Below are 17,165 nucleotides of genomic sequence, written 5' to 3'. Positions count from 1 at the left end.
CAAGATTTACTATTGAAAAAATAATTAGATATATTAAAAAAATCACTTTTTTTCTTCTTCCCTTTGTAAAGTATAGAAGACTTTTTCTACAGTTCATTCCTGAGTTTCACTCAAAAAACAAATGGCTGCTTCCACCTGTTTTTATATAATCTTAAGGGGCAGATAATTCAACGGTACTTGCTGTATCAGGAGCATATAACTCCTGAGTACTATTTTAACACAACTCTTCTACCTATACATCCTTCTCACCACTGGCAAATTTCCATTTTTTGCACCGTGACAGCTTTCATATACTTTTCTATAAAATATGATTTGTTTTACTGAAAAAATCCAACTTATTCTGGAATCACTCTTGTATATATGCACAAATTTGGTTGAAGATAGCAGATAAGGATCAGCGTGTATGTTGCATGAATCTTTCATATGTTCGAACGTGCTAGGCTTTCATTGGACGTATGACTAGAAAGTATAAATATAGTTTTTATAATTTTGAATTCTTGTTGAAATGTACTGAACCCATAATAATGATTACAGTCATAGCCAAAATCGCTGGGAGAAAAAAAAAAACATCAACTATTTCTTGCATCATATATATCAAATGAAAAACCTTGCTCAACCAAACATTTGAAAATTTCATAATTACATGCAACCATCATCTTGAACAAAATACGAAAAACGAAAGAAGGGGTTTCTCTTGAATCATCCATCCGATGAAGGTGAAACTCGATCACTCATTGCAGCCAAAAACTTCAGTCTCAAGAGGTTAGTGTCTTTCCTTAGAAGAGACTTGATCGTAATATGAGGTTTTTCAACCTGTCGCCTGGTCTACGAGAACAGAAATAATTTTCCAGCAGGTTTATCATGTCAGGATACATGTGCAGTCAATGTCAAAGGTCTATCTTGAACAACAGCAGGTATACATGAAAAGCAACTACATTTTTTTGTTGTTTTCTGTATTTTGTTTGTTACATGGTTTCAGTGTATGATCCATAAAAAAATGCATACCAAACACACACACACACACATATATATATATATATATATATAATTATTTTTTTACTATAATAAAATCAAAATTACAATTGAATTTACCAAAATGATCCAAGATGGTAAAAGTAAAGTAAATTATAAATATTAAAGAATTAATATTTATAAAATTATCTCAGCCAGATATAAAAGCTCGATAAAACCAAATAGGAAATAGAGCTTATAATATGAGCAAACAGTTAATAAAATATGTTAAAAAACACTTTGAAATGAGTTAAAAACATATTTAATCTGAAAAGGAAACACTTTCCAATGACCTGTCTCAACTAACAACTTTCTGTACACAAAATATATATATATATATATATATATATATATATATATATATATATATATATATATACACACACACAGATACATGTGTGTGTATATCTATAGACTAAGGAAGGTTTCAGTTTGTTTCAATATTTTATTAGAAAACAAATTAAATTTCTAGGCCCACTTAGAACAACATATCGTAGACTTGCATTAGCTGACATATATATGAGTGTTTATAAAATAGAGCTATATAATTCTATAAATTTTATTTTATTTGTTCACATGTTTGTATAAATAAAGGAAATTATGAAATGATATATGTATAATTAAATAAATTCAAATGCATTCAACTAAAAAAAACAATATCTTTTCAAAAGTGCTCAATTCATATATAGAGCTTTTATAATGAAAGTTATAAAAACATCACTAAAATCTCTACGCCGATTAATCTACGGTTTGATGATTTTAATTGTCTCGTCAAGGACTCAACAACAGTTGACAAGACAATTAAAGTCATCAAAATGTAAATTGATCGCCGTAGGGATTTTTCTTACGTTTATATAAGTTTCTTAGAAAAGCTTTATTTAAGTATTGAGCACTTTCGAAAAATATTGCTTTTTTTTTTTAGTTGAACTTATTTTATTCATTATATATATATATATATATATATATATATATATATATATATATTACACAAAATCAGAACAACATCGGTACCGTCGGTTTCAAATCGAAACAAAGGGGACCTATAATTGGTTTCCTTTACTGGACTCTCTTCAGCCTGTTGAGAGAGAGAGAGAGAGGAGAAAGCAACATCTGCATACAAACACAAGTAGCAAAAAGGAATGTGAAAATATTTGTTTTAGAAGAAAGTTCTTTATTTTTTGTTATCAACATTTTATTCGATTCAAGTATCCTTGGAACAGACGAATAGGAATTGCAATAAAATTAAAATCTTTTATTATCAAAGAAAATTTCAAAAACTAAATCCATTAACCAATTTTTTTTTTTTTTTTTTTTGCTAATAGAGTAATAAATTTTTAAAGCTAGTTGACCGATCAGATTAAGAACAGCAATAACTGAAAATTACGATTTTTTTTTTTTTATTACAAGGGAGTCACTGCTTATCAAGGCCTGAAGGCCACTCAAGGATAAGGATCAATAAATGTCAGGTGATCAATGAAACACCACCATAATGATTGTTAGTGCTTGGGTAGAATTTGATTATTTAAGAGGACGGTTCAACAAGAACTTGTTTACATTAGACTTGAAAATGACCATGTTGTAGTCAGTTGGGAAGCAGCTCCGCGGTATACAGTTCTGCAGTTCTTGTTCATGGAATCTGCATTTTGTTTTAGGCATCGATTTAGAGTAGGGAAAATTGTTGGTAATGGTTGTGGCCAGGCGAGTGTTTGTTTGTTGTAAATGTTTTAGAAGCGGAAGAGGGAACCATAGATTGAAGCTCAGTCGAACTCACGTCATAAAAATAGCAATAAAGCAGATATAGATTCGCAATGTCTCCTCTGTGAGAAAGAGGTTGCAAGGAGAAGAAAGAGGAAATCCTTTATGATATCGCAAAGCAATGACATCATCCACTTAAACAGTCAAAAGACATCCGAAAGTGATCCTTTATGACATCATAAATAATGAAATAACAAAAGGATAACGTCATCCATTAAAACATAGACGACCCGTGACACTTTAGGTCACGGGTCGTCTGTGTGGACGGTAAGTGTACTAAACGAATCCTCAAAACCCAGAAAGTCTAGTGCACTAACTGAAACTCTGTTTACTTCCTTGTTTTTTTTTTTTTCCTTTGTGCAATGGATGACGTCATACAAAGGAGTGACGTCATCCACTAAAACAGAGGTAAAGGGTGATGACGATGTAAATGGATGAAGTCATCGTTTCGTATTGATATCCATTAAGGATGGGATAGAAAAGATTAGGATGATCCTTTATGATGCCATAAATCGATGTTGTCATCGTCTTGTGATGTCATCAAATTAAAAAGAAATACTTTTTGTCATCATAAATGATGAAATAACGAAAGAATGACGTCATACATTGAAACAAAATGTAAATGATGAAAGTTCATGGGTCTTCTATGTGTACAGTGATATATATATATATATACGTATGTGTGTGTGTTTATATATATGTATATGAGTGCGTGTATTTATATATGTATGTGTTTATATATATGTATGTGTGTGTATATGTATGTATGTGTATGCGTGTATACATGTAGGTGTGTGTGTGTGTGTTTAGATATATGTATGCACGTGAGTGCATATTTATATATCGTACTTTGAGGTAATTGCGCCAACTAGCTAAAATTGCTCTTTTGGCAATCACGCATATAAAGAGCACTTTTTTTTAGTTGTTGTAATTACCCCCGTATTTGGCGCAATTACCCCAAAGTACGGTATATGTATCTATGTGTGAATGCATGTTATATATATATATATATATATATATATATATATATATATAATATGTGTGTGTGTATATATATATATGTGTGTGTGTGTGTGTGTGTGTGTGTGTGTATGTATATGTGTGTGTATATATATGTGTGTGTGTATATATATATATATATATATATATATATATAATCTATTAAACTGTAGACGAGAAATAGCAAACAACTGTGTTCACAAAATAAAACTTACTCTAGGATAGCGATACAAAATAGCTTTAAAACTAACAATAACAATAGAAAACAAACAAATAAATAAATTAAACAAACATGAATATACATAAACGATCACACATATATGTATATATATATATATGTATATATATGTGCATGTATGTGTGTACACATAGGTATATTTATATATATATAAAAAAAAAAAAGGAGGGAAAAGATCTACCTTAAACCACTAACCTAGCTCTAAAACAGATCCTTTGTTCGATAAAATGCATGCCCATTGGCTGATAGGAAGGGGCGCGGTGGATACTAGAAAGCTGATTGGCTAACCACAAATCCTCAACATATATAAAAACAAGAAGCAACCACAGAATTCGCGCATAAGCCTGACGAATCCTATAAGTGGATGAAACGCAGAATATTCAGTGTAGCTTAATCGCCATATATATTTTATAAATTACTATATATATATATATATATATATATATATATATATATATATATATATAGGCAAGTTGTTATGACTACAACTTTGACTAAAATCTACGAAATTTTCTTGTTTCATAATTGTTTTAATTACTGTCTCGACTTGGTGAGCAAGTTTCCAGCTCTCCAATCATGGAGTATAACTGCAGCAGTTCTTTTATTGGCCATCTCGAAAATCGTGATCGTCTGCAGTAGTTGGTACGTTTTCTTTTCTCTATGCTGTTGTTCTTGTTTCTTTTTTTTGTGTGTGTTTTTTATTAACTCGGTAGTTTTTTTTGTGGGAGAAGAAAAAAAAGGAAGTGGTGTAATTAACTCTGTTGTTAATTTGTTTATTTGAGTATTTTTGTTTTTATTAAATTTTATTTATTTTAGATTTTTATTTTATTTTTATAATATGAAAAGAGAAAGATCTGTAATTTTCAGTCAGACTTGCATATATATATATATATATATATATATATATATATATATATATATATGTATACACTAAACTTGCTGAGTCTAGGTGGTTTATTTAGTTTGTGTGTGTGTGTGTGTGTGTGTACTAAACCTGCCAAGTCTAGTTGGTTTGTTTAGTGTGCGTATATATATATATATATAGACACACACACACACACACACACATTAAACAAACCATTTAGACTCGGCAGGTTTAGTATATCACTAAAACTTTTTGATCTTGTTTGCTTATCACTGTGCACATTTCATCATTTTTATCAAAGAAGAAAAATATCTATACTTACTTGAAAATGAATGATGTCATAAAGGATGAACAGCAATTGCCCCCAAAGCAGGGTGATGTCATAAAGAATGCTAAAAGTTTAAATGTGTACGATTGTTTGAAAACGGCAGCTGTAACTGCTGCTGCTTTATCAACCAATGTCAAAGTTAAGAATTTATTGATGATATAAAGGGCGCTTGTGTGTGTGTGTGTGTGTCCAGCTAACAGTAAAAAACTACAAAGCAAACAACCACAAACTTGGTATTTTCTTGATCGACATTGCCATGGCTGAATAATATCTAAATAATAAATAAATAAAAATAAAGCAATTATTCTTTTTTTTTTTTTTTTACACGGTGGTCACCACTTATCAAGGCCTGGAAGCTTGATAAATGCTATGTACTTGATTAGCTAATTGTAAAGTATAGCTTTACAATTCATAAGTATAGCTTTACAATATTATAAAATTTATTTAAATCATAACTCAATCCTAAAACAGGTAATCCATGGCTTTTTACATATCTTTGCAAATCTTCAAATCATAACGACATACCTTTAACAGCAAAAGGTGATTTTTCATCTATTATTTAAAGAGTAGTTGTGTGTGTGTGTGTGTATGCCTGCCTAGCTATAAGTGTAAAACTACAAAACAAACACCCACAAGGTTGGTATATTCTTGATTGGCATTGTTCTGAATGATCAATATCTAAAAGTTAAAACTAATTATTCATTATTTGGGGGTCAAATGGGCTAGGTTTTGTCAGGGTGGGTTGGGGCGATTTTTTTAAGCCATTTTCGAAAGAGAGGTGAATGACTTACATTATTGTTATTTTCAATACATTAAAACAAGAGAAAGGAAGTGAAAAAGTGTCGGATGGGGGGGGGGAGACGGATATGAGAAAACATGGAAGAGGAAAAGAAAGAAAGACAGATTGAAAACGATATAGAAGATTTAATATAAAGATGCTACACACAATTTTTAACCTCTTCTATTTTTTTTTTTTTTTTTAATTTTGTATGGGCCCCGAGCAACGCCGGGTAAGCCTGCTAGTAATAAATAAACTGTAATTTCTATTCATCGGAAAACATGTTTTACTGATATGCCAGGCAAATCTTTTACTTGTGTATCGTCTGCCTTCATTTTTTTTTTCTTTTAATAAAAATTGAGATCTCAATGAAGAAACAAATACTAATAAAAAAAAAAACAATCTGAGAAAAACATTTAAAAAATATATAAAAATACATAAAAATAGACAACTTGTTGTTTGTATCAATCGATGATACGTCCTTGGCAATCAATCGGACAGTGACTTTGTTGCTCTCAGGTTGAGATATGGAAGTCCACCCTCACAGGCTTTGTTTCTGAATTTTTTCAAAAGATTGATAATTGAAATTATTTGGATTATTCGGACTACTGTTCTCATCTCAAGTGTTATTTGCATAATGTTTCGGCTGAGGTAACCTCCAGCCTTCCTCAACTGTATCTTGCCGAACTCGAGAATCTTTCTGTTGAACTAATCTGCACTAATAGGGTCCCATTTGAAATTCCATGCAGATTTCCCGAGTTTAACAGACAGATTCCCAAGTTCGACAAAATACGCATAAAAGTCAGAGGTTACATCAGCCAAAAGGTTGTGGTTACCATTCAAGATGAGAACAGTAGTCTGAATAATCCAAATAATACAAACTCTCAGGCTTTATCTTTTATCTTTGAGAAGGGTTTAGTTAATTACTAATCGTCTGAAGCGCACTACAGAGAAATACCGACAAGGCTGCTCAAGCATTTTCTTTTAGGCCAGAGTCCACTTCTCCTGGTGTGCTGACCTTTCAAAACCTCACTTGACCTTGTGTCTAACCTCCTGCAGAGGAAGTCAATAAAAACAGGTGAAATAAAGTTACCTATTTTTTTGTTTTGTTTTTTTATTTGTTGAAAGTCATATCAACGTTTTATATAAATGTTTTTTTCATCATCAAAATTCCTTGTAAATTTCTTATGGATATATTTATACTATTTATGCAAACAAGATTTTCTTACTCCATTTTTTCCCCGGTTCTACAAAAGAATGCAAAAAAATTTTTCATCTTAACCATTTCTATTGAATTCTCTGTGGTTGTTATTTTTACGCCTTATGGGCAAGATATTTTGTCATGTAAATTTTTCTGGTTTCAGTAAAGAATAAAAAATTAAAAAACATATTTACACCCTCCAATCATGTTTTTTTTTGTTTTTGTTTTTTTTTTTAAATATGAGATGATAATTTTGGTAATTAAAATAATTTTATTTTGTATTTATTAAAGTTTTTTCATTTTTTTGTTATTTTGTATCACCTCCTTAAAAAAAAAAAAAAAATTTCAGAAAATGTTCTACTTTTAAACAAACTTTTATAAAAAGGTGAAATTTTCGTCTTTACATAAAAGCTTTTATTATGCCTTGTACAAATGTGCGGTCTTTGTTGTAGAATTGCGCACCCAAAATAAAATATGGACAGGCAATGTATTTTCAATCCAGCAAGTGAATATAAAAAGCTGAACATTTTGTGAACAAGAAAAATAAAAGAAAAGAAAAAACAAAAAAACATATAAAAGAAAGCATACAGCAGATAGCTGTCAAGTGAGAAGTAAAATCCGCCTTCGAGACTAATGTAACGGAATGCGTATGAGTGCATTTGAAAATATCAGCAGCAGCCAAAGAATAGATGGCTAGCGAAGGTATTAGCAGCAGCAGGTGTATAAGCACTATGCAAATTAGTAAGAGTGCACAGCTTTGCATGACAAGAAAAAGGAAAAAAGACATCAGATAGTTGAGCAGAAAAAGAAAAACGCGTTCTGAGTGAGATGGACATGTGGCTCTGTGGTGGTGGTGGTGGTGGTGGTGGCAAGAGACTTTTAAGCTGGTGTCGAGACACGTTAATCTCATAGTATACGAAATGAATAGTTAACAAAAAAATAAGAAGCAAGCATTGTTTGGAAAGTGGCGGTAATAAATGCATTTTGCGAAAACAGAAAAAAATATCCGAGTCGGATTTATTTTTGTTGTTTGTTTGTTCCTTTTTGATGGAACCAAATGGTGTGGGGGTCCGAGAGAGATTTGAACTGTAACAAACACGATTCGAGTGTAACGACCACGTTACACTAAGAGCCAACAACCACTTTTCTGGTAACAACGGTTACCATTGCACAAAAAAAAAACAGAAAGCAAACTATCTCCTACAATTAATAAGTGCACTTATTAATTGTCCTCCAATTTCCGCCATTTTTTCCTTTCAAATATATTACTTCCTATGTATAAAAGCGAACTTTTGACACAAACCACTCAAATTGAACACTCGCATTCAAGTTAATGCAAGCTGAGTCACGGGAAACGAATGTTTTTTTAAGGAAAACAAAACTCTGCGAATATTTCAACAAAAACAGTGTTCACGACTCTACAGTAGCATGAGGGCAATGAACTGAAAAGAAAAGCACTTCAAAATCAATAACTACAAAAAAAAAAAAAATTAATTTAAAAAATAAACAAATAACAACAAACTAAACGGCATCTTAAGCAGGTTTAAAAACTACCTTCCTCACTCCCTATCCCTTTCTCAAGGAGCGTCCTAAAAACATCCGTTTCCCGTGACTCACCTCGATATTTTATTATGTATAAAAGTTATTTCAAACGTGAAATGTTCTTCATCTGTCATGTTTTATATGGAGTCAATATTGCATGCAGTAACTCATAAAAACAAAGTCATAAACCTTTGGTGTAAAATTATGATTGGATGCCCTTCAGCCGACTAAAGTAGGTGCCACCCTGCCCTAATTTCTCTCGTATATTATGCTTATGTTCTGAAAAGCTTTGACACAATGTTCATCCATTGTAAAATATAGAATGAAAAATCAGAACTTTGGAACCAAGTTTTTTTGTTTTTTTTTACAGAGGAGTCACCACTTATCAAGGCACGGAGGCCACTCGAGGATAAGGGTTATTGCATGTACAGTAATCAATGGGATAATATCGTAGTAATTGTTAGTAATGGAGATTTGATAAATTGGATTACTTATTTCCTTACTTTATTTTACTTATTACTTATTTATCAGGAAATTTGTTTATGTTGGACTTGAAACATCTAAGTATCAGGTGGGAAACAGGCAAACGGAACAGAGTTCCACAGGCATGCAGTTCTAAGAAAGAAGCTTTGTTCATGGAATCTACGTTTTGATTTAGGCACAGATAAAGAGTGGGGAAAATTATTGACAGTGGTTTCAGCTAGACGGGTGTTTTTCGTGAAAGATTGGTGAGGGGGGATCATAGATTGAAGTTCAGACGAGCATTTCCCATGGAAATAACGATAAAACAAAGACAGGCTCGCAGCATCTCTTCTGTGGGAGAGAGGTTGCAGGGTAGAGAAAATGGCATCCCCCACTAAGCCACGAAGTCTATTTTGTACTCTGTCAAGGCAGGATAAGCTGTTTTAGCAGCTCCTGCCCAGATGTGACAACAGTACTCCATCCTTGGACGTACTTGGCTTTTATATAGATAGAGAATTGTATCAGTAGTGAGATATCTACTAGAGCGGTAGAAGGATCCCACCATTTTTCTAGCGACCTTGGCAACAGATTTGATGTATGTGTTCCATTTCAGATCAGGAGTAAGGGTCAATCCCAGAAGCTTGTCAAAGCATGCAACCTCTCCAAAACGAGAGCCATCCATTTCAAGTAGGATATATAAAATGACTCCAGCCGACAAGGGAGACAAGAGGGACAGTTTTCGGTCAACACTGGTTTTACCTTGATTTTTGTACACGGCATTCTGTAAACAAATATCGATAACAAATTGTACACTCTTAAAATTTCGGTCTTGGAAGGGAGATAATCCCTTGTCGATTTTTATAAGAATTGCCTGTCAACCAATTTTTTCATACATATGAAACCACAGCCATAAAACAAAGACCAACTCCAAGAATACGAAAATTTCTACAGAACCAGTAACTTTTCTCTTTTCTTTTCCAAGACAACATCCAATATGTCTGATGACGGTCGAAGGCCAAACCAACCAAAATGTTGCACAAATAAGAAAAGATGAGAACAATAGTGCGATTAAAACAAGTAATATAAACAATCAGCCCTCATCTCAAAAATTCAGAACTGAAATTTAGATCAAGTTGTTCGGTTTTCTGACAGTAAGATTTATTTTTTAATGTAAGATGCATTTTTTCTTTTTGTTTTTTTTTTAAATAAAACTTTTAATAAAAAAACGAGGAATAATTATTTTACATTTTAATAATTATATTATTTTTTTGGTAGGCATTTTAATTTTAAAGTGAAAAAAAAAAAGAATTTGTCCAATTCATATGGACATTACATCACTCAAAATTCATTTCACTTGCAAGTAGGCAATGCTGTTTCATCCATTCAATTATGGATCCGGTGCCTTTTGAAATCCAGACACACAACATCTTTGAAAATGGTTCTATCCATTTGTTTCAGTATTTAAAAATAATTTTCAGATTAGATTTTTTTTTAATACCTTATACAATTTTGATTTCTTCGAATTTTGAATCTTTTGTTATTTAAATTAATCATAAGATGCTTAAATCAACATTTAATATTTACAAAATATCATTTATAGTTGCTACAGTTAATGTTTAAAATATAATCGAATAAATATTGAATTGTATTGAAAAGCATGCGCAAAAAATATTTTTCCAACACTGTCCTAGACCTTTTGGCTAGGAGTAAAGTGTGGTATCTGTTGTTATATTACACTTCATCTTTCCTCTCCTTGGTTATTGACAGAGAAATCCTTCTAGACTGAGGCAATTTTAATCTCCGTACAAATCCAGACACAGAAATACAACACAGAAAAATGTTTTGTAAATAAAACTAAGTATTTAAGACATAATTTTAGTATGCACAAAAATTACCTTGGTCTAAAAGGATTTTTCTTAAAATATAATTTTCCCTATATCGATCTATTAAGGAAAACAACAGGGTTTTTTTTTTCTCATTTAAAAATGAAAATGTCTACCAAAATGTAATAAGACTCGTTTTTTTTCCTTATTTAAAAATTAAAATGTTTGCCAAACATAATCTATCGATCGATGCTCTGTTCAGTCTCAAAAGACAAAGGATACCCTCTGTAGGGACAGCTTCACGTGTAATTATGTTGCAAGGGTTGCGCAATTTCCAAGCACACCTCTTCTGAATTGGCACTGTTTGAGTTCAGTGGCAAGGAGAAATCCAGGACGACAGGAGACAATGCTGAGATAAGCGGAGAGCACATACAGCACCCTGAAGTCCCAAATGGTCACCCATCCGATACTGGTTAGGCTCATTGTTGCTTAACTTTGGTGATCTGACAGGAACCGGTGTGTCAAACGTGATTATAATATTGTTTATTAAAAAGTTTTGTAAATAAAAAAAAGCGCACTCTGCATGAAAAATTCAAACAGCCCTTTTCAGGGTTAACTACCACAAACTACCTGCATGTGATACACACTTTACTTTCTGCTACCGCATGCCTTCTGAAACTTTCCTCCTACAGCCACTGATTTCTGCAGCATCAAGCTCACTCCGGCAGCTTCCAGCTACCCTTCCTGCAGTTCCAGCTCATTCCTGCACATCCAGTCACCAGCTTTTGCGGCCCTTGATGTCCAGCTACCAGCTTTTAAATTTTAAGAAAGTTTTTTTGCATTTTTTTTTTTTTTTTTTTGTAAAAAAAACAGAAAAAGAAAAAAATGGAAGAAAAGTTGTAAGGAAATTTTTTTTTTTTTAATAATTTTTTTTATGTTACTGTTTAATTGTTGAGGGAGGAATCTGTTACAGGCCAGGAAATATTTCCTTTCTCTCCAACAACTATAAATTAGTAACATTGTCTTCTTTCATCTCTTTTTGTTTTGTTTTGTTTTTTGGCTTTCTGAATAATTTACTTTAATTTTTAATTTAATTTACTTCCAATTCATAGATATATAAAAAAAATGTCTGCTTACATTTTTTTCGGCTTAAGTCCAACAGAGCATTTGATATCGCTTTCTCAGTGGATATTTGTTTCTACCATTGATATCGGCCCAAATGGTCCTCGCATCGCATTGTAATTGGCCAATTGGTTATTCCGGACACATCCAAGTAAATTTGTGAAAATTGCAGGTCAGTAAATGCAAAGCTGTCAATAGTTCCTTGGCGTTAAGTTTTTGGTGATTCTCTGTATACTAAAAAATTCCTGTACTTAACAAATACACATAAATATACACGGATCCTGTAGGAGTTATTTTTTCTTTTTGTGATTTTCTTTGTTTATTTCCAGCCTCATGGACTAAATTAATGGTATTACTATCACAAACACATATGGGTATGTTTTTTTATTTACCTCCTTTCCAGGAAGTTACACACAAAGTCAATTGTGTATTTGATGAATGTATTTCTGTGGAATGAATTGGATTCGAACTTGGCATACTTAGGTTTTCAGGACATGTCATTAACCACCATCATCTCCCAATGTATCATATCTCTATATAAATAAAATGAACTCATTTTTTCGCGTCTGATTTTGACCTTAATAGGATTAAAAATCAAGATATTTCATGCAAATATAATATGCACAAACGGCAGAACAATATCTGAGGTGTGTTATAGGCTTATTATTTCTCAAATTCCTCGATAATCTTAGATTTCTATACTTTTTCTGCTGAGAAGTCACGGCCAAAATCGGTTAAGATCAATGGAAGTGGTAAAATATTTTCTCTCTAATAAATTCCTCCTCCCCCTGCCACCACTTAACACCGTTTGGGGATCGTTCACAAGGAACAGTTGAGAAGAGAACACCGGTTTGGCTTCGTAGTTCTTTCATGTGAAGTTATTTAAAATCACTAAACTAAGCTGCAGTGCTCTGTGGCGTAGTGGTTAGCGTGCTGGACAATTCACATTATATTTTCACGTTCGCGCCGACCTACCGTAGTCGTTTTTTTTTTTTTGTTTTTTTTTCCTAAACAACTGGAATGGACTTTTCCTGGTGGCCGAACTGTTAACGTTGCAGATGTTTTTTTTTTTGTTTTTTTTTTCACACTTTATTTTCCTACTTTTACTCATGACTCCGGGATTGATCCTTCCTACTTACCTACCATAACATTTTTTAAAACTCCCCCCCCCCCGTCCCGGAAACAAACACTCGGGCAACGCCGGGTACCCCCGCTAGTTGCTAATAAAAAAAACAACAATAAAATACACCTATATACATACACACACACACACACACACACATATATATATATAAATATATAAAGAGAGAGAGAGAGAGAGAGAGAGCTTAGTGAGTTAGAAGAATAGAGTAAGTTCAATTCTATAAGAAGGGTCTTATCGGGATAATATAAAGCTCAACAAGTTTCATTGAAGCTTATATAATAAAACAATAAGAATGGAAAATCATGTCACAAAAACTATATATTGGTAAATATAGAATGGTTCATTTATTCAATAAGGGAATACAAACATTTAGTTGGGGAATAGAGGGCGCTCTTTATTTTGAAGAAGAGTAGAGAAGATGCTAGGTTACATAATGGGAATGCAAATATTCTCTACTCTTCTGATGAGAAGCATTAGGCTTCGAAATGCCTTGGTATAAAGAGTCCCCTCTGTCCCCCAATTAAATGTTTGTATACCCTTATTAAATGAATGAACCATTCTATATGTACCAATATATAGTATTTGTGACTTCATTTTTCATTTGTACTATCTTTTTATATATATATATATATATATATATATATATATATATATTGGTTCATGTATTCACATAAAATGTTATAAAGAGATATATTTTATGTGCCGATTTTTAGTATTTTCAATACTTGAGTAGAGCTACGAGGTGCCTTCAATAAGTTTCCAGACTTTTTTTGTACAAGCGTATAAAATTGTCGTAGACTCTTGAAAGTTCAGTATGTTATTGCTATACATCTTATGAGATGACTGACCAAATTTTTATGTTTTCCGGTTCAAATGAACAGCTACAGCAGGAATTGGAATACATCCTACTAAAGGCCGATTGTCACAATTAGTGAATACACACTATTAAAGCCTATTGTCACAGATGGTGAATTTCAAAAATGCAATCTGGATGCGAGGACATTTTAGAAGAACCATATGCAATAAAATTCTGTTTTAAACTTGGAAAAAATGCTGCAGAAACATATGGAATACTTCAGACTGCTTTTGGACCATCTTGCATGAATCGAGCATCAGTATTTGAGTGGCATCAGAGATTCAAGGGAAGGCAGAGGGATGTGAGGGATAATGAAAGGTGTGGAAAGAGTAAAGAATTCAGAACACTAGAGTTGATTGGCCAAATAAAGAATTTCATGGATAAAGACCGTCGTGTGTCTATAGACAAAATATGTGCACAGTTTGATGTCAGTGTACGAACTGTACACATAATTATTCGTGAGAAACTGAAAATGCGGAAGATTTGCGTGAAGTTTGTCCCAAGGGTGTTCAGAGAAGACCAGAAAGAAAGACGTCATGACCAAGATGGGCATCAAGACAGTTCCTCACCCTCCCAAAAGTCCAAATCTTGCTCCCTGTGATTTTTGGTTATTCTCTAAACTTAAGGAAAACCTTAGAGGCTGTCATTATAAGACAACTGAGGAGATGAAAAAAGGCTGTTATGAAGGTCACTGACACACTCACACAGGAGGACTTCAATTGGGCCTTCCAGAAGTTGCTGGAATGGTACAAGTGCATTGCAGCTGGAGAAGATTACTTTGAAGGAGACTAGAGTTTCATGTGTGTATCATCGATAAAAGTGACCATATGAAAAAATCTGGAAACTTATTTAAGACATCTTGTAGGTAGTAAGTTATGAAATTACAATATACTTTCATAGCTTTATATATCTATTTATATATATATTTATATATCTACTTATAGATTAAAAAAAAAACACTTTGCATGTGTGTCTGTCTGAGTTTGTTCCCTATGGCTGGAATAATTTTTTTGAAATTTCAAACAAATGTACTTTATGTGCCTGAAAGTATTCTTAGACAGGCTTTGTATCAGAATGTCTCTGATCAGTACCGAAAATTGATAATCGGAAAAATCGGATTAAAGAAAAACAGTCTGATTTTGACCAAAGTTAACACCCTTATACAGCTAAACATCACAAGTGTATTTGAGGAGTTTTATCATCACACAAATAAAACAGAAGGTTGCAACATTTCGTCGATGGGACACATGTTGAAGCCTAGCTGATAGCGTGGGACCTATTAGGTTGGCGACTCTCTTTTGAACCCTGTCTAAGAGGGACAGACTAGTAACGGATGCACCAGCCCAAATATGGCAACAATACTCCGTACATCGGCGAATGGTGGCCTTATAGAGGTACAGGATACTCTCAGGCATAAATAACTTTCTAGCATGCTTTGCAGCAGCCTTGGCAATGCTCTCAATGTATCTGCTCCAATTCATGTTCCCTGTTAATGTTAAGCCAAGGAGTCACACAAAGTATTTCAGGTAATGTATCATTAGCCGTGGCTACCAGTAGTTGAGGTTTCTTGTAATTATTCTTAGAACTGCATGCCTGTGGAACTCTGTTCCGTCTGCCTGCTTCCCACCTGACTACAACCTGGATGTCTTCAAGTCCAACGTTAACAAATTCTTAATGAACCGCCCCCTTAAGTAAACACTTCATCAAATCTCCACACTAACGTTATGTACTTGCAATAACTCTTATCCCTGAGTGGCTTCCGGGTCTTGATAAGTGGTGACCACTGTGTAAAAAAAAAAAAAATCTTAGTCTTGGCAGCATTGAATGTTACCGCCATTTATGAACCCATTCCCTTAGACTGGAGGTCTTCCTCTAGTATTTCCGTCATTGCTTTGGATATGTGTTCAGTCATTTTCCCCTTGTGTCTGTTATAGTGTGTGATGTCATCAGCAAATATGCCCATCTTGAAAACAATTTTATCAGAGAGGTCATTTATGAATATTAGGAATAATAAAGGTCCAAGGATCAACCCCTGAGGCACACCTGCATTTATATCATGTTGCTTTGAGGTACAACCATCGAGGATAACCTGGATTCTTCTCTTATTTAAGAAGGAAATTAACTGAAACGAATTTCAATTTAACGTTTATAAATGCCAGGTGCACTTCAAATTTAATTTAGGAAAAAGGAAATTAAATTCCGATCCTAATTTTAACTGAGGGATAGTTCTTTTGGGTTTGTTTTTTACCTAACTTTGTCTGGTTTTGTTTCCTTAACATGTTGGGGAAAACCAGCTCCCCCTTTATTAGGGGAGTGTCCGAATGAAAGCAATCGTCTGATATGACAGTTTTCACCAACATTGACCAAACATTCATTGCTTCCTGGTCGCTCCCATAGGCTGAGGACTGCTTCTTAGTTCCACATCAGTTTCGCTTTTATGCAAAAAAGCCCAACCAACACGTGAGAAGCCAAAATAGCAATAATTTTGTAAAAGTCCATGTAAATAAATCTAGCCGTGATGTGCGTTCGCAATTCGTACACATTATGATCTACACGGTATATAAGAAGTTCTAAGCGATAGTAACCCCCCCCCCAAGAAACCTGGCAAAAAAAGCCTTTGTTGGACATGCAAAAATGTGCCGCGTTTGCCTTTTATATAAATCTGTGGTATGCATGCTGCCTCTGAGCAATGGAATGGAAGCTGTGCAGGTAGAAGTGAACCATTGGGGAGAGTGGGGTTTGCTATAGAACTTTTGTGTGGGGACGTGCACTTCACTTACCGCTTTGAACCATTCTGTAGTGTCATTTGTGCACTGTTCCGCAGGAAGCAATATATATTATAAAATACATCTTGTATATGCTCCAAGGTTGGTTATTTATGATCAACTGTTTTCACGGTAGTTTTAGGGTTTTAAATCATCAAACTCGATCTATCAGCAACCATACATTTCTTAAAAGAAAATCTTTCTTGCAAATAAAACTGTATACATATATCATTAATATCATTACATAAATTTGATGCCAAAACAAAAACCTTTGTA

General features: G+C 33.4%; 1 protein-coding gene across 3 annotated transcripts in view; it reads right to left on the bottom strand.

Annotated features, from left to right (window-relative positions):
• Nucleotides 1–17,165, bottom strand: part of LOC145248163 (E3 ubiquitin-protein ligase XIAP-like) — a 163,577-nt gene that overhangs the window by 35,126 nt on the left and 111,286 nt on the right. The window contains exon 6 of one of the 3 annotated variants that reach the window (XR_013863332.1): nucleotides 16,905–17,074. The exons of 1 other annotated variant lie outside the window; for it this stretch is intronic. Coding sequence is in view for 1 of the 2 variants with exons in the window: in XM_080110001.1 (XP_079966127.1) it covers nucleotides 17,036–17,074 (39 nt within the window). In the remaining variant the exon portion in view is untranslated. Of the gene's footprint in view, nucleotides 1–16,904; nucleotides 17,075–17,165 lie in introns of those variants that run through there. One more of the 3 variants, XM_080110001.1, reaches the window with a different exon arrangement.

Source organism: Euprymna scolopes, chromosome 26 (assembly GCF_053919585.1).
Source record: "Euprymna scolopes isolate OS-2025 chromosome 26, ASM5391958v1, whole genome shotgun sequence".
Classification (NCBI taxonomy): domain Eukaryota; kingdom Metazoa; phylum Mollusca; class Cephalopoda; order Sepiida; family Sepiolidae; genus Euprymna; species Euprymna scolopes.
The sequence above is the reverse complement of the archived record's forward strand: the minus strand, read 5'-3'. Positions and strand labels throughout refer to the sequence as shown.